Source organism: Biomphalaria glabrata, chromosome 3, assembly GCF_947242115.1.
Source record: "Biomphalaria glabrata chromosome 3, xgBioGlab47.1, whole genome shotgun sequence".
NCBI classification, from domain to species: Eukaryota; Metazoa; Mollusca; class Gastropoda; family Planorbidae; genus Biomphalaria; species Biomphalaria glabrata.
In genome coordinates this window covers 47,419,405-47,439,099 of record NC_074713.1, presented here as the reverse complement: position 1 = coordinate 47,439,099, position 19,695 = coordinate 47,419,405, and the positions used below count along the sequence as shown (strand labels likewise).

At 36.3% G+C, this 19,695-nt stretch overlaps 1 protein-coding gene across 1 annotated transcript in view; it reads right to left on the bottom strand.

Moving 5' to 3' along the window:
• Positions 1-19,175, bottom strand: part of LOC129924929 (CB1 cannabinoid receptor-interacting protein 1-like) — a 34,874-nt gene extending 15,699 nt beyond the window's left edge. Inside the window, exons 1-2 of the mRNA XM_056022380.1 lie at positions 18,804-19,175; positions 8,178-8,331 (exon numbers count right to left, since the gene is read on the bottom strand). Coding sequence (XP_055878355.1) covers positions 8,178-8,331; positions 18,804-18,979 — 330 coding nt within the window. The 5' untranslated portion in view covers positions 18,980-19,175. The remainder of the gene's footprint in view (positions 1-8,177; positions 8,332-18,803) is intronic.
• Positions 19,176-19,695: the final 520 nt, after the last annotated feature.

Here is a 19,695-nt window from a genome sequence, read left to right as displayed (position 1 = left end):
AAAACAAATGAAGAGAGAGAGAGAGAGAGAAACGAATATATAGAAATATAAAACAAATGAAGAGAGAGAGAGAGAGAGAAACGAATATATAGAAATATAAAACAAATGAAGAGAGAGAGAGAGAGAGAAACGAATATATAGAAATATAAAACAAATGAAGAGAGAGGGAGAGAAACGAATATATAGAAATATAAAACAAATGGAGAGAGAGAGAGAGAGAGAGAGAGAGAGAGTGAGATTCAAGGGAAGAGAGGCATTTGGAAAAAGAGAGAGAAAGAGAAATAATGGACCTCATTCACCAAATGTAAACAAAACAACATTTTGCCACGTGGTTCTCTATATCTTCTATACAAATTACGTAATCCATAAAGGCTGTCACGTGATACGTAATTTTCATTGTTTTATCAATATTGTCACGTGGCTAAATGTTGTTTGTTTACGATTGGTGAATGAGGTCCATTGATAGAGAGAAAAGGAAGAGAGGCCATCGGAAAGAGAGAGAGAGGGGGGGAAGAGATAGAACTATAGGAGAGATAGATTAAAGGAAAGAGAGGCTATGAGAGAGAGAGAGAGAAAGAGAGAGAGAAGAGACTAAAATGAAGAACTAAAGAAGGGGAGAGAGGTAAAGAGAAACTAGAGAAAGAGAGAGACTTAGTTTGTATAGATATATGTGTGTAAATGTACAGTTTTTCCCTTCTATAAGCTTTTAAAGTATTTTTTATATATTTTGCTTCTTAATTAAGTTTAAAGTCACAGTCTAATGCTTTCTCAAGATTAAAATGAAGCATGCTACAAACAGAAGCCCTAAACAAAACATAGCTTCTCAACAGTTCTTTCAGTTTGTACACCGCCATGCATGACATTCTCCATATGCAGTCATGATTCGTATCCCACTCAAATGTTGTGCTGTCAGTGTCAGGTTTCAGACCAAACCAAATGTTGTGCTGTCAGTGTCAGGTTTCAGACCAAACCAAATGTTGTGCTGTCAGTGTCAGGTTTCAGACCAAACCAAATGTTGTGCTGTCAGTGTCAGGTTTCAGACCAAAACAAAACGCTTACTTTTGTCTAGCAATGATAGGTTATGAAGACCATGTACTTTAGACCAAGTGTCCGTGTATGATTTGTTCTTCTGTCAAGATCCCGTGAGACCCTAGACCACTGGGATTGATTTCTCACTGTCCTAAAGAATAAAAAAACAAAATTTTCGCTTTGTCCTAAGTCACACTATGATTGGAACTCATGATTTGGATCACAATCATTTGGGCAGTCTTCCCTCACAACGTTGGATTCGCTCCTATGGCCCGCAGGCCAGACAGACCGGATTTATCAAATCTCTGATTTTTACCTCTTCCAATGGGGAGACTGTCACTTCATATGAAGGGAGGCTTAAAAAAGCCCCAGCACATTTCTGCTGAGGGAAATGTAATTTGTTAGATTCGCCTTGCAAATCTATTTCATCCCCCCCCCCACAGCGCCATGTCACCATGGTAACTACCATGGTAACCTCCCGGAAGCCATCCCTCGGTCCTCTGTACTTCTATTTATCTCTTCTTCAACGTTGACACCAGAGGGCGCCCGCATTAAGCCCAAGAAACGTAGGCCTGCATTGCTCAATGTATTACCCAGTTTTCGATATACTGTGACGTCTTGGTTTAAACCTAGGCTAATTATCACATTTTCCCAGGGTTTTTTTTCTTCCAACGACCCAATAGCTTGCTAAGCTATTAAATAAATGTGAACCGCATCTCTACCATCCATTAACACTTCAAGGGATGGCGAGCAGAATCGATGAGAATAAAATACCTGACGTGAAGTGAATGCGACTTTCAAGTAATGAGTTGGCCACAGACTTTGATGACGTCATATTCCCAGAAATTCCACAGAAATAATTTTACTTCCCATAAAATCTCAATTAACAAAAAAAAAAATGCATTTCACGCCGTTACCGCGCATCATTAAATGTCAAGGTCATTAAAGCAGACGTCATGAGATCAAAGTACACGATAGAATTAAATACAAATAGAAACTTAAAAACATTAATTTTTTTTTTTCACCTTTCTCTGCCATTTTTGATGATTCTATTTTTATTCCGCTCTTTTTTATGCTGCCATTTTTTGACGGAGTTCTAGCAAAAGACAATCTTTCATGATGTTGTGCGTTGCGAGACGTCTTTTAATATAAAACTGACTCCAGTAAACGCATTTTTTGTTTGTTAATTCAAACAGTGGTGACCTCTAACGGCAATGAAAATATTTGTGTTTTAAATATAAAACATATAAAAGAAAATAATTCGGAAAATCAAAAACTAGAGCCAACAAAAAACGTCAGCTCACATACGCAGGACTGTTTTCTACATCTTCTCTAAAAGAGATATTTGTTCCGTATAACCGTAAAACCGGATTATTCCGATTTCACTTTTATATCCTTTCGTTTTTATTTCGTTTAAAATTTTAGTTTGTTTTCTGAAATTGCTTAGCACTTTGAAGAGTGGATTTTTATTGACTTCTTTTTTTAAAACTGAAATGTTTAAATTTTTATTTGAAATGTATATTAATGTTCCTCTTTTTGCTTATTTTCTCTATTTCATTTTATTTCCAAATTGTGTTTTTACGAAATGATTTATCGCCATTGGGATGATTTTAGTTTTTCTTTCTGTTATCGACATCTGGCTTACAATCAATATAAAATGATTTTGTCATTAATAAGAAATATGAATGAAATTTTTTTTTCTACAAAGCTTATATCAACTCATTCAGTCTGTCTGTCTGTCTGGGTGGAATCTTTTACACCCTATTTCTCACACTTCCCATTCTCAGGTTAAGTTGAAACTTTGCACATTTTTTGTGAATGTAGTATGACAGGACTTGTCCTACATAGCAATACATTTGTAAAAAATCTAAAACCGTTTGCACAAATGTGTTTAAAATATGGTAAATGGCAATAGCCTCCCGTGTTTGTTACTATTAATAGAAAATAGTTGTAAAAATGGTGCATTTTTTATGAAAAAACTGCTTGCATAGTTGATTTTAAAAATTAAATTTTTGTTTTCAGAAAGAAAAAAAAGTAGCCGTTGCATCAGAACTATCGGATTTTCAAAATCTTTTCTAGTTTACGAGATCTAAACGAGACGGACAGACAGACCACACAAAACTAATAGCGTCTATTCCCCTTTCGAGGGCCGCTAAAATATTTCCAATCGCACAATTGTATTATTATTAGTCTAGATCTACTAGGAAATTAATTATACGATTGATTCAAAGAAATTGATGTAATTTCACTCAAAGTAAACGAGTTTATTTTAAAATAAGTATTTTATTTTATATATTTGACAGAATTTAAACCTACTTTACTCACAATGGTACATATTTCACGGTTTTTACACTTTATTATAATGTTAAGTTTTATCCCCCGAGAATTAGGTTGAAAAGAGACATGATGTCACGTTCAAATCAATGCGCAGAGATAGAAGAGGCTGAAAGGAAATAGATACCTTGCGTCACTTCCGTGGAGTGTCAGCACAGGAACTTATCCAACATAGACATCTACTGACAGGTCAGTGGTTCTCAGTGTGTTGAGGACATCCATTAGAGGTATATATTAACAGGGCTGAACTATTCACTCAAATACAATTATTTCTCTTTATAAACATTCTCTTTCAAGACGATTTCTGGTCTTTCTCTTTACCGTAATTCTCTATATTTTCTTTATGGGCTTTATCTTTATGGACATTTTCTATATAGTCCGTTATACTCTTTATGGCCATTCTCTTTATCAGTCTCTTTGCAGTCATTCTCTATATGGACATTCTCTGTATGATTAGTCATTCTATTTACCGACATTCTCTGTTTCGTTGGTCATTCCATTTAACGACATTCTCTGTTTGGTTGGTCATTCTATTTACCGACATTCTCTATTTGGTTGGTCATTCAATTTACCGACATAGTTATTCTCTCAATGCTCATTCCTTTTGTCGTCATTCTCTTTACGGTCATTCTCTTTATTGACATTCTCTGGTCATCATCCTTGTTCTCTGTGTGGTCCTTCTCCGTCTGTGAAAACACAGGGACACTGATTGGCATCGTCGGATATCTGGGATGATGCCTGCATCTAAGTTTCTCAACTCGTCATAACCCATTGGTTTGAGCGTGATTAATCAAGAGCGATGTTGGAGGACACTTTTCATGTTCTGCAATCAAACGATTCTCTTTTATGAATTGTTTCTGTTTAGCTTCTATAGTTTATTTTCAAGGTTTAACTTGACCCCACTAATGTCAACTATATTACTTGATGAAGCAGAGACCCCGATAACCAACGTCACCTCCATACCTACGCTTCCAGTCCCAAGACGAGATCTAAGCATCTCAACAAAAAAATGGAGGTCTTAAGGAGAGTAGTTGGTGTCCCTTTGATATGCCTTTAAGTTCCGTTCTATTTTACTCACCTAATATCAAATGGATGGATTTTTTAAAATCTGTTAACCAGACAAGATTTGGACTGAGGAACTGTAGCAATGAACAAAGCAGCAGTCTATTTAAGAGGATATCCTTCAGAGGCGCTGGCGATGAATAGGCCTGCATCCAACACCACAAGCCCTCACCAGGAACCCCCAAGGAAAGAAGAAGAGGGGACGACCCGGGAATACGTGGCGCCGCGATTTGGAAGAGGATGGACAAGACGTGAGGAAAGTTGGAGATACTGGCCCGAAACGCCTGGAGGAAGCTGGTTGGTGGTCTATGCCCCAGACCGGACCACATGCAAACAGGGACATACCATGATATATGTGTTCAAACAATTCAAGCTTTCGTATGTTCTCGTCTTTTGTTTGTGTGACGAAATCTGAGCTTATATCAAGATCATGTCTTTTATTGCCCTTGTTCATATACCCTACAATCTTCTATTGTTTTTCATAGCAAAAAAAAAACAAAAAAAAAAAACATAACACTTTGATCTGACATTAATATAAGATATTTCTTTCAACATCCCTTAATAAATGCTTTAAAACTTGGCTAATCCTTTTGAGGATCCCTGAGCGTCAATGTAAAAAAAAAAAAAAAAAAGGATTATCCCCCCCCCCTCCGGGGAGAAGGTTGGGGGGGGGGGGGGGCTGACGGGAAGTCATTGAACAGTGGCTGTAAATCACGTGATATGGAATATCTTCCACATCGAGGCTCGGTGACCTTTCACGAATTCCGCGACACCTAAGTCCAGCAGACGATTTGTTCGTGACATCGATCACTGCCCACCGGGCCTGTCAGATCCTGACCAGCCCACACCCGCGCTTAGCCGCAGCCTTCTTCTGCAATACGATAGCAGTGGTCAATGTTGGGGGTCATTTTTTGTGTGTGTGGGAATCCGAACAGAAGAGATGTAGACATGATCAAGTTGTTGACATGCTCAGTGTGGCTTCGTCCTGTTCAAGTCTAGAATGAAGAATCCATAGTCGACTGGACGCAGTTTTTTTAGTTGTTGTTGATATTTATGTATGAAAGAGTGACACTTATTTGTTCATGTATTCCCAGGGTAGGACAAATATAGAAAACAAAATAGCACGATGCAATGGTGAGAAAGATTGAAAAGGAACACATTTATCATGATACAAAGAGGCAACTAAACTAAAACAATGAGCCTGCTTTCAACTTGTTTGCATCGGGATAAAATTGTCAGACACTTCGATATAATGTTTGAAAATACAATGCTCAAAACATAAGACTAATTTTTACAAATGCTCCTTCTTCACTAGTGCTATTAGAGCATGAAATGTGTTGCCTGAGCTAGCCAGGAAAACCAGTGACTTAGCAGAATTTAGGTTATTGGTTAATATGTATGACTAAATGCATGACGCGTAGGACGTAATCATCTTCTTTTTTGAAGTAACGTCTGTATTGTATAAGATAAGATAAGATAGACTAAGTCATTACTTCAACTTAAAAAAAAGGCGAGCATTCATTTAACCAAGACTATCAAAGAGTTATAGTTCTAAATTATAATGTTTTTTGTTTGGTGTAATGCACAGATTGTAAGACAAATTTCCGTACGGACAATAAACGATTATTATTATTATTATCATTATTATTATTATTATCTAATCTTATAAACAAACGTGTTTGAGATTTCTCTTCAAGTAAACATCCAACAGCAATAACAAAACATTTCGCCTCGAAATCTGGCCAACTCACTATAGCACCAGGCTGTTACAGAACATGGCACCAAGTCCCTTGTTTCCATACCACTCTCAGATTTCCATTAAGTGCTGATGCAGACCAGATAAACCCAGCAGTCACAGAAAAAAAAAACTAGGAGGGGAGAGATTGGCTCTCTGACAAAATCACACCCACCGTCAGGAAATTAAAAGTGTCCCCTGACTTTGACTCCCCCCCCCCTTTTCAAGTCCCAATTCTTTTTTTTTTCTCCCTCAAGCCTGTCGTCTGCTCTTGACCATAAATGGACGCACCACTTGTAATGAAGCGAGACACTGACTTCTGTTTCAACGGCTGAAACAACACTCCAGGTCCGGGGTAATAAAAATAGAAGGGGAAAAAAAAGGCGTTTGGGGAAATTGGTTTGAAAGATCGATGAGTGTGGGTGACAAAGTCCTCGACAAACAATCAAATATTAACAGCCTTGTTCCAGAACTTGTATTTAAATGACGTGTAATTATGCGCTCCATTTCCTCCAGGTTTCAGATAATAATGCTATAATTTAGACAAGTAGTTCTAGGACTCTGAATCACACACACACACACATAACTCACGTTTAAATCAGAAATGTTTATGCCTGACAGATGTTTGATCTCATAAGAAAAGATGCATTCGAAATATGCAAAGCGAAGTAAGGGAGATGACTGAGTTTTGCCATGAGATGCACACGAGATGTATTTTATGCTGAGATTCTTGCTATTCAGGTTTCATCAGATGCTATTCGTTCCCTTTCTACTGATAACATGTAGCATACATGGATTAGTTTGTAAAAACAAAAGGTTATTTTTGTCTTTGCTTATAAAAGGGTTAATCTAGTTTACATATTAGATTGTGTTAAGTTGCTTGTAATCTTTATGGGTTACGAGTTCTCCAAGGGAAAGAACTCCCGATTCCCATTTCACAATTTTTTAATGGGATTTTATAAATTTAAGAGTTAATGCTAAGTTTTAAACCCATTTGCCATGATGATCTAGTAAGTGGGAGTTCTCACACGATAAAATGCATCTTTATTCTCTCTCTCTCTCTCTCTCTCTCTCTCTCACACACACACATTACAAAGACATATTCCAAAGAATACACAAGCAAATAAAAAATCCCAAGTGTGTATAATATTGTAAATATCAACATCTCGACTTCTGGTTCAAGATGTATTTACAGTCGGTCACTACATAATAAATCAAACACATACTGGTCAGTGGTCAATACTTGAGTAATCAACAGTGTGAGGACCCAGATCATAGCTCCTTTAGAGCATGCGTCTGAAATAACTGGTAATGAAGTCCAGCCCTTGGCTTGCTCGAGTAACTCACAGCCTCACGTAACTGCTCTTAGCTAATGGTGAAATGGTGAAAGTGAATTAATTCCAGGCGCCAATAAAGACGGGAGCTTTGATTAGGTGAAGCTTATCAGCCTAGTCAAGCTTTTCATCTAGGATGGATGTACCGATACACTTGATTTTAAACCCCGAAGCCAAGCGGTAATAGGGCTTCATGACTCAACCGCGAGGAAAAATCAGGAGTGGAGCCCCTTAGAGGTTGGCCCTATCAAACACGGGCGTATTTTCAACATCTATTTCAAATAAGTTAGCGACGTAGCTTTCCTTTGGATCACACCAGCAAGGTAGAAAAAAAGAACCTTGACTAATCGGCAACCCACATCTTACGATCCTTCTATCTTAGGCCCAGGAATGTTCCCGGAAGGAAAACAATATCTTGTTGTTGCAGAGCGCTGGGCCAGCTATTCGTCTGTGCGCATCCATTGTCTCTCCATACAGAATGAGCCTTAGATAGCTAATCAACAGCTTATAGATCAATACTTGAGACATCTCCAGCATACAGATCTAGGTCACTTCTGACGTGAGCTTGCTACTACGTAATATTACTTCAAGTCTTCAACCGGATTCTATTTTTGGTTTTTATCATTGTGGAAAAAAAAGGGGGCGTGGGGTCGGTAGGGATGAAGTAATAAAATTGCACTGACCTCTAAAACTATTGGCAAGTAAGTTCGAATATTGCTTTTGTTGACGTCATAACCCAGCGTTGACCAATCAGCGTGATAGACACAGCAGTTGTCATCGTTTCGCTGCGGTTTTTGCAGAGAGATTTCTAATTTTTGCGACTTTATAAAAACACGCCTGAAACAGAAGCATGTAAAAAAAAAGTGTAAAGGTAGATTTCAAATATACCAGCAGTTTAAAAATGTGTAAAGGTAGATTTCAAATATACCAGCAGTTTAAAAATGTGTAAAGGTAGATTTCAAATATACCAGCAGTTTAAAAATGTGTAAAGGTAGATTTCAAATATACCAGCAGTTTAAAAATGTGTAAAGGTAGATTTCAAATATACCAGCAGTTTAAAAATGTGTAAAGGTAGATTTCAAATATACCAGCAGTTTAAAAATGTGTAAAGGTAGATTTCAAATATACCAGCAGTTTAAAAATGTGTAAAGCTAGATTTCAAATATACCAGCAGTTTAAAAATGTGTAAAGGTAGATTTCAAATATACCAGCAGTTTAAAAATGTGTAAAGGTAGATTTCAAATATACCAGCAGTTTAAAAATGCGAAACAAAACACTTACAAGGTTGATATCAATATATGATGGCGAATTGCGGCTGTCAGATTGGGCATTTCAAAAACCGTTCTTAGTGAGCACCTAAGAGGTAAAAGGAACCTGGTAACGAAATTTGACGCGAATGCGTGCGATAGTTTTAGCGATCTCGTGATCAATGAGTGGTATGTCAGTGAATGGTAACTTACAAATATATAGTATATATATATATATATATATATATATATATATATATATATATATATATATATATATATATATATATATATATATATATATATATATATATATATATGTATCAAATGTAGGGCTATGTATGTATGCATCGATATATATATATATATATATATATACTAGACATATGTTACCCGCGACCCGCGGGTCTTTATTTGCGCATTACTGTCGATATAGTCACTGAGAGTGTTTTGTAAACAATTAAACGAAATAATAATGTAATAAGTAAAGCGAATGTGTCAATGTAAAAATAGTGTGAATGAAGCTATCAAATCAAAATAGCTAATAGGCTTAAATCCATTTTTTAAAATTAAAACATTTGCTTTTGAATAATCTAGTGGATTGGATTTAGATGTATGTTAAACGTAGCTAATGATCCTTTCACGTTATTTCTCTTTCGCTACGAAAATAAAATTAGTTTTGCGAAAATGGTTTACCCGAAGTCGATACATTCTTATCTATTAAAAACGAAAAGAGCGATAGCTTTGTTAAATAAATGGGATTATAAAGTGAACAATTAAACGAAATAATTTTTAGTACGCGATTCATGAATGAATATAGATCTAGGCCTATCTCAACTCGGCTTCGCAGCTTTCGTAAACGAATGTAGCTTTAGAAAACCAAATTTGAATGTTTATTTGATCAAAATATGAAATGAATGGACTTTAATTAATATATTTATGTGTTAAAGTATAAAACTATCTGTGCGAAGAGAAGTTTTATCATCTTAGAGTTGGATTAGAGTTTTAGATCTAGGGATGGGATTATAAAGTAAACAATTAAACGAAATAATTTTTAGTACGCGATTCATGAATGAATATAGATCTAGGCCTATCTCAACTCGGCTTCGCAGCTTTCGTAAACGAATGTAGCTTTAGAAAACCAAATTTGAATGTTTATTTGATCAAAATATGAAATGAATGGACTTTAATTAATATATTTATGTGTTAAAGTATAAAACTATCTGTGCGAAGAGAAGTTTTATCATCTTAGAGTTGGATTAGAGTTTTAGATCTAGGGATGGGATTATAAAGTAAACAATTAAACGAAATAATTTTTAGTATGCGATTCATGAATGAATATAGACCTAGGCCTATCTCAACTCGGCTTCGCAGCTTTCGTAAACGAATGTAGCTTTAGAAAACCAAATTTGAATGTTTATTTGATCAAAATATGAAATGAATGGACTTTAATTAATATGTTTATGTGTTAAAGTATAAAACTATCTGTGCGAAGAGAAGTTTTATCATCTTAGAGTTGAATTAGAGTTTTAGATCTAGGGATGGGATTATAAAGTAAACAATTAAACGAATTAATTTTTAGTACGCGATTCATTACGGTATTGTCTAATGAAAGAATGTTCGTCAGGAAATCTGTAGTCACAGATATCAGGAACTAATTTATGTAAAAAATGCTTTTGAAACACAAAATTGAAGGTTAATTTTATTATATAATGAAATCAATGGATCTTCTTTTGTATTTTCATGTGTCAAAGTAAAAAACTATCTGCGCAAAGTGTATTTCTTAAAATTAGATCTAGGTCTAAATCCTTTCTATCTTTTCTCATGTCAACATTGTAGACATGGCCTAGATCCATAAAATACTATAGCTGTAATAGAGTCGGACAACTTTATTTTTTTTGAGGGTCTTAAGTTTGTTTTAGGGCTACAATACATACACTACGGTCTAAGTTGGTACCCAAGGAACATTCCTGCCTAGTTTTATCAAGATTGGTTAAGCGGTTTTGATGTCTATAAGTAACATACATCCATACATACATACATACATACATACATACATACCCCTCACATTCTACTTTATAATATAGATAGATAGATAGATAGATAGATAGATAGATAGATAGATAGATAGATAGATAGATAGATAGATAGATAGATAGATAGATAGATAGAAAGATATTCAATAGTCAATTATGTCAATTTTCACAGAGTTATCATAGAATGAAAACGTTTTCACCAACTCAAAAAACAAAACAAACGAAATCAGCGAGAGGTTTTTGTAAGTCCAGACACTTATCTTGTCAACCAGACACTTATCTTGTCAACCAGACACTTATCTTGGATGAAAAGGTCACGGTGACAAATAGACCGTGCAAGCGCAACCTTTGGCAGACTTTATGGACAAGATGGTGGCAAGACGAGCTCGAAGCATCGCAACAAAACTGAAGGGGAGTAGTTATGTCCCTTTGATAGGCCTGCGTGTTCTGTTCCATTTTACAGACCCAATATCAAACGGCCGGATTCTTTCAATCTGTGCTGTCTACAAATGTTTGATATTCTAGAATCTAGTAATGTCCAATAGATCACAAATAAAAAAAAGAGTAAAACAACTTGTTTAATTGCAGACCTACTTTATAATACTGCAATACACAGAAAAACAAAACAATGGCGGCTGGGCTTCTTGTTGTGTGCAGGCTCTCTGACGTCACTTCCTCGTGACATCATCAAGTTCTAGATTGCAATAGCACCGCGTTGCACTGTTTAAACAATTGAGATGCACATGAAGGGACGCAACTAACTAGACAAACACAGTGAGGCAAGAATTGCATTCCGTAAAATGACTCTATAAAGGGAATTTTTGAGAAGACATACCAGATCCAAAATCTATGCTTAAGTCATAACAAGTAATATAACATGTAAAATATAAAATTACTTTTAAAAATCAATGGACCTCATTCACCAATATTAAACAAACAACATTTAGCCACGTGATAATATTGATAAAACAACGAAAAAAACAACAACTGTCACGTGACAGCCTGAGAGTATTACGTAATTTGTATAGAAGAGATAGAGAATCACAACTTACAAGTCACTAGAGTAACACCTTTATTAAAATCACTAAATTTAAAAAGCCTTCAGGAGAGAAGACTCATAAGTAAAGTAGCAATTATACACAAAACACTGAACCATAATCTTTAAATACAAAAACAAAATTTAATAAAATACTCTGAAAGACACAAAGATAAAGGCACACTCCTAGTTCCATATGCTAGGACAAATTTGTACAAAAGTTTTTTCTACCCTAGTGCTATTAGAGCATGGAATGGGTTGCCTGAGCCAGCCAGGAAAACCAGTGACTTGGCAGAATTTAAGTCATTGTTCAACATACATGACTAGATGCATGACGCATAGGACGTAGTAATCTTCTATTTTGAAGTAACGTCTGTATTATATAAGATAAGATTGTGTCTAGGAGTTGTGTGGTCCCATAACAAAGACAACTAGCCTCATTTTACCCTACAAAACCTATGTACTATATAGAACTGCATGAACTCAGGGATTGTTTGTTTACCATTAATTAACAATAATTCAATAAATAACAATAAATAAGAATATGTCAATTATAATGGGGTGTAACTTGTAAAATATAGAAACATACTGATTTTGTCTTCAGTACAAAAAAAAATCCCTATCAAAGCCTTCTAGTTGTTGTTTTAATGAAACATTTTTTTTTATTAGCTTTCTAAAAAAAAAAAAAAAAAGGATTTCATTTGTCTTTATTTTTATCCCGGGAGAAAATTGGAAGATATTTTTGAACTGTCTGATCATCGATTGTGGGTTAAATATGGACACTGTTTTTTTTTTTTTCGTTTCATATTTTTAGTTGATATTTTTATATAACCTTAAGGGCGTCTCGGAAATACGTTGGGATTCAGACATTGAATTTACTATTAAAGAGATTTATTGGTTAAAATATAACATTAAAAAGGTTTTGTGAACAATCTAATAGAAATAGAGAACACAAGGAGTTGTGTACAAGTTTTAAAAAGGGAGGCCAATGAGTATGACTTTTATGTTAACCGCTCTTACATTAAGAAATAAATGTGTTTACGTGACATATGACAGATAATACAATTATAATTTGATTCGACTAATGCTTAGTCGGTTGATCATACATTTTAGCTTGAGGGTCTATGTGCGTAACCTAGGTTCTCCACTACTACTGGTCAGAAGGCACAATTAGTACAATCTGTCTCCCAAATATTCTGCAAAAGAGCTCACAGCTCAGCAGCAATAAAGCTGGCTAGAAGAAGAAGAAGAAGTCTCCCAAATATCACTGCCTCACTTTTTTTTTTCCTCAAGGTGTCAACAAAAAATGTTAGATTGGAAGTCAACGAGCATGCCAAAGTGCGCACTGACCTCGCCAAAGAAGAACAGAGTCCGAAGAGCAGTGATGTCATTAAACAAGCATGGAGTCCAGCTCGCAGTGACCTTGCTAAAGAAGCTTGGAGTTCAGAGCACACAAACCACGCTAAGGAAGCATTGAGTCCAAAGCGCACTGACCTTGCTAAAGTAGTATGGACACTAGAGCACACTGACCTTGCTAAAACGTAGGCCAAAGTGCACTAACCTCGTTAAAATAGCACAGACACAAAAGCACAATGGCCTTGCTAAAGTAGCACGTTGAACTGAGAGTGCACTGACCTTGCTTAAGTGTAACAGACCAAAGTGCACTGACCTTGGTGTAACAGACCAAAGTGCACTAACCATTCTTAAGTGTAACAGACCAAAGTGCACTGACCTTGGTGTAACAGACCAAAGTGCACTGACCTTGGTGTAACAGACCAAAGTGCACTGACCATGCTTATGTGTAACAGACCAAAGTGCACTAACCATTCTTAAGTGTAACAGACCAAAGTGCACTAACCTTGCTTAAGTGTAACAGACCAAAGTGCACTGACCATGCTTAAGTGTAACAGACCAAAGTGCACTGACCTTGCTTAAGTGTAACAGACCAAAGTGCACAGACCTTGCTTAAGTGTAACAGACCAAAGTGCACTGACCTTGCTTAAGTGTAACAGACCAAAGTGTACTGACCTTGCTTAAGTGTAACAGACCAAAGTGCACTGACCTTGCTTAAGTGTAACAGACCAAAGTGCACAGACCTTGCTTAAGTGTAACAGACCAAAGTGCACTGACCTTGCTTAAGTGTAACAGACCAAAGTGCACTGACCTTGGTGTAACAGACCAAAGTGCACTGACCTTGCTTAAGTATAACAGACCAAAGTGCACAGGACCTTGCTTAAGTATAACAGACCAAAGTGCACAGGACCTTGCTTAAGTATAACAGACCAAAGTGCACTGACCTTGCTAAAGTACAATGAAGACGTTAAAATAGCACAGACACAATGTGCACCGACCTTGCTAAAGAAGCAGGGAGACCAAATCGCGCTGACGCCTCTAAACAAATCACGGAGACACATTATACAAATACGAAATTTTGCTTCCTTGATAAATCTGAAATTCTAATTCAAACAAATCTTTTATTCAACTTGCACATTGCCTTTTTCTCCCTTAACCTTTCTAATCTTACTTAATCTAGTTCAGTTTCATATGGCTTATCCTACTGCAGCAACAGTTTGGTCTCGCAAAGTGTATTCAATAAATATAAACAAATCAATGTATTTAGTAAACTCAAAAGACAGTTTGTGTGGAAACACAGACTCAAAATCGGCCTCCGATGTGGTCTATCCAGGCAGGTAAAAAGGCAGGTATCAATATTTTCAGAAAGTACATGAATTAAATTCTATCAAAGACAAATGACAGAGAAGAATGGAGAAAGAAGATTGACTGATCTTGTGTGGTGCCCCAGCGGTCCAGCAGACGAAAAAAGATAGGTGAAAGTGAATGTGAAGTTAAATGTGAACCTGGCCTAAACTGATGTCTTATAATGAATATCTAATTGATCTAATTGTTTTGTAAAGGGTCGATCTCCTATTCAGGTAATGGAAACATTCCCGTAAAGTGATAATATGAAAAACTACTTATTAATTGTCAATTTAAATTATGCCCAACCAATGTGCATACTAAATAGATTTTTTCTCTTAAAAAAAAGTAAACATTATTTTATGGGTAAATGTAGTAATTAGTAGGAAAGAACTTACATAACTTACCATAAAAAAGTAAAAAAAATATTTTTTTGGCAAAAAATCTAAAACCATTTGCATAAATGTGTTAAAAATATGGTAGATTGTGATCTCCCCTACTAAAGAGCCTCCCGTGTTTGTTACTATTAATAGTGATAAGTTGTAAAAGTGGTGTATTTTTATGAGAAAAAAAAAACTGCTTGCATAAGTGATTTTAAAAAATTAGATTTTTCGCTTTTAGAAAAGAAAAAAGTAGCCGTTGCATCAGAACTTTGAATGGATTAAAATATTATGATGTCGGATTTTCACTATCATTTCTAGTTTACGAGATCTGAACGGGACGGACGGACAGACGGACTGACAGACATGTCACACAAAATTAAGAGCGTATTATCCCTTTTCGGGCGCCGCTAAGATGGAAACATTAAGCTTAAGCCCAACAACTTCCGATTCGACCAGAGCTCAACGCATAAAACTAAAAAGCCGTTTTGAGATCTCATGCAATACTACATTTTTTTTCCCCTTACATTTAGCATTTCAAAAGTATACATTAATTAAAAGTGTATTTCACAACATCTCGGGAATCAATATTTAATTTCTCGGAAGTCGTTGACTCTAATTTTAGAAACATAATTAATTCCTAACTTCTAAACAAGGAGAGGAGGAAGGAAAGGGGGCTGATGGATATTTACTCACAGGGACACAGCCCTGTCTGAACTGCCAGTAGACGTCCATTCTGGTCCCCCACCCAGAGCCTCAACCCACTTTCTAGACATTCTGTTTCCTTTCAGCCCATCTGTTGCCCTGGCAATGACGCACGACCTCCATTTTGGGTTCGGCTAATGAAAGCGCTTGATATCTTGTCATTAAATTACAGGCCGCCATCATGCTGGTGAATTGTACATGCCCCAACCAACATTTCGAACATCGAACTAGCATTGGGTAAACAAAAGATGGCAACAACTTGGTACAAAGGCCCGTGTACAAAGGTTTTCTTATATACTAGAATATTTTTACAATTCCTCTTTTCAGTTTGCGAATTCTTCATCAGCAAAACCTGGAACCTGAGAGGACACGGATCTCGAAAACGGCGGTAACGATTTTCCTAGAAGATTGACAGCTTATGTATATCTTAGTGAAAAGAATTGCTAGCTAATTGGCCACACAGGGAAAAATGTGGTTTGGCCGTTATAATTTTTCAAAAATGTATCTCCTACAATCAAATTTGGTCTGGAGTTCCGGACAATCTTTATCTTGAACACACGCACGTCAGCGGTATTTCCGCAATTAAAGAGTTCAATCAGACAGACGTTGAGGAACATTTTGCACACCGTCTTCTAAGTCTGGATCTACAGGGCTAGCAACAAACTAGAATAATCTATGTATCTAGATCCAGTATTCTAGTCTAGTCTACTGTCTTATAATTTTAGTCATGTCTGGATCTGTATCACCAAACTCGAACTTTTTATACCATATATCTAGATCCAGTATTCTAGTCTAGACTACTGTCTTATAATTTCAGTCATGTCTGGATCTATATCACCAAACTAAAACCTTATATACTCTGGAGTAGATTTATACATGAGCTTAACCAGGCTTAAAAAAAAATCAAATCTAGCATCCATTATTAAGCGCAAAGTAATCGCTCATACAAAAGGTTACTGAAATTGTCTTTAAAAAAAAAATAAATAAGGAAACTACCTATTTACGTTACATATCAGTGGTGATAATTATTTGTTCTTTTTTTTTTTTGGGGGGGGGGGGGGGGTAAGTTTGTTTCGTTGTCACATTTCTGGATGCTATAGAGCAAAGGTCAAGCAGAAAGGCTTCTTCGAAGGTCATCGTCTGCCGCAAATAAGTTTATGCTTAGCCTACAGTGCAAACGAGACAATCACAGTGATGGTAGTACGTAATCGACATCTTTATTTTGTTTTAAAATCTAGATCTAACTATTTCTGTGGCACAAATATGACATGGAATCGATTTCTATATTTTGTAGTAAAATCATAAAATTAAAAGTAGTTCTTATCAGGGGTGAATAGTCTCTCAGAGCTGATGATTCCCACAGCAGAACTATCTACTTGATAAAGCAACAGAAGAAAAGAAAAGAATCCAAGTTTTAGGGTTGTTTTTGAGGAATACTTAATTTATATTTAATTGTTTGAAAACTTAAGTTAGAATTTATCCAATGATGGCTGAAGTAACAATATAATGTGTGTGTGTGTGTGTGGGGGGCAGTCTTGACTAAGATTCGAACACCGGGCCCTCGGTTCGGAAGCCAAGCGCCTTCCCTACTCAACCATCGCTCCTCCATGTGCTCCTTCGCGTGCTCAACAGAATCAGAAGTCAATGTGACCAGTAGAAAGTCGAGTGGAAATTTTAAGTCATCCAGGTCCAAATAAAAAATCAATTCTTTTAAAGCAAATATTTCCAGCCAAAGTTGATAAATCAACATTGATTTAGTGATCTAGTTTTCTAGTCGTAGCATCCATAGACTTAGTGGACTTGCTTGAATCAATAGAGTCTGAGCAAGTAAATTTGTTTGCAAATTGAGCTTGCAAAGATTTTGTTTTGTTTTATTTTTTTAATTAAATGTCAGCAAAAGTTATCTTTTTTTTCCAAAGCTAATGCAAGTGTAGTGGAAATCTAAAGCAAATTTCATCCCTCTCATTAGTTTGAGGACACAAGCTTATAATGTCCTTATTTTGTGCATCATCTTCACCTTCACCTTTCAAATAGTCTGCTACAATTGTTTTGGAACTCAATAAAAGACTGACATCCATCTTGCTAGAGCGTAGGGCTCATCTATTTCTTGTGCTGTCTTTAGATTGTTTCCTCTGCCTGCCTCTATTCACGACGAAAACACCGTCACAACCTGTGGGCAGTTTAAACCAATAGCTCGTTGCCACGTCGTACATACCCGAGTATAAGGACGTAGTTTTGTAGTGAGTTGGATTTGTTTAAAATAGAAGTTTATTTCGTTTGATCTCAATTAAAATTGGTCTATAGTGTCATCAAAGTTATATTTAGATTTGTTCCCCAAAGAAGTTATTCGTGTTATTTCAAGTTTTATAAGTTACGATACAATACGCCTACAGTTGGCTACCAGCGATTTGGTGCTACAAGTCAACGACCGACAACAACAGTGTGGAAGAGTTACATCTCTTAGTTGTTTTTGCAGTCACAGAGTTTTATTCCCTACATATTAAGCCTGTACTTCTTGGACAGCTCAAGTTATATATATATATATCTAAGATATATTTAATAGACATTTAGACGAGTGAGACGATTAAAACTATAGACAGACTTGTAGCCTAAATTCACACAATCATAATAACCAATGTTCTTTTTGTTGTTGAATTCAGCATTCATTAGTTATTAAGGAAAAAACAACAACAATCGCTCTGTAAGTTGTATAAAAAGGACAATCTGTTTTTAAATTAATTTTTTTTTCTTGTTAAAAATTGCGAAATTAAATGTTAGATTTTGACATTTGTTTTGTTTACAAAGAGAAATAATTGAAACGAAAACATTTTTTTTTCTTTTACTTTTTAGTTTCAGACGTGAAGATTATTACGTCCTGGAGCAAACGTCCTGCAGGACATACACGAGGACATCAGGGAATGACATTAAGAAGGGGTCAAACTCAGGAACAAAGTAAGGACAGTCCGAAGCGCATGTAACACAACCAGACAGCAACTATTGCTTGCTTGCTCCCACCATGGCGTTGTTCACTTTTACAATCTCCCCCAAGAATTTTTTTTGTTCTTTCACCCCCCCCCCCCAAAAAAAAGAAAAAAAAACAGGTAGGCCTACCCCCTCCTCTTTCTTCAAGTGTCGCATTGCTGTTCACCCCATACCAGCATCAAATCATCTAGCTTATTATTAATTATTATTGTTAGTAAGTACTTACTGTACTGTCCGAGCAGGCCTTGTGGTCAGTACGACACTATACTTAGTGTTCACGTTCAGCTTGACCGTAATGTTGCTCTCGAACCGGTCGCCATCTTGCTTCTTAAACACAGGTCCGTCGTTCTCCGCTCTTCGGAGAGAGAACTGAACTTTGAACTGTCCGCAGCAGGTGGTCATTTTGTCTTGTTTCTGGTTTTTGGTTTTCTAAGGCTGAAACGGCCTCAGAAACAATGTGTTTAGTTTTCACAGCCTTTGATTGAATTGGTTAGCCTTGTCTTAGAAACAAGGCTTTAGGTAAGCATAGCCTTAAAGACTAGGCTTCAAATCGATTAGTCCTGGAGATAAGGCCTTGGTCTATCCCTTGGTCTATCCCGTGGTCTATCCCGTTGTCATCATGATTATGAAAGTGTCACGATTGAGGCCTTGACAAAGATTAGAGTCCAATGCTGGCGCGATGGTTTGTTTTCTGAAAACATAAATGAATATAGAATTTATGTTTCAATAGGATTCACTATAACGCTGAAATAAATATCTCTCTTAACTTCTCGTCATCTCCACCTGTCCCTTGACTTTCGTGGTAGGGGTGCTGCGACTGTTCGCTTAACCGAACCCCTCCACGGTCAGCATCTGTTCTTAGCAAGATATTCACATTTGACTAGAGTAGAGTGACTTTAGTAAAATCCCTAAATTTAGAAAGCCTTCAGGACAGAAGACTCAAAAGTAAAGTATAATCTTCAAATACAAAATCAAAATATAATAAAATACCCAGAAAGGCACAAAGATAAAAGCATATTCCTTGTTCCATATGCTAGGACAAATTTGTACAAATGCTCCTTCTTCCCTAGTGCTATTAGAGCATGGAATGGGTTGCCTGAGCTAGTCAGTAAAACCAG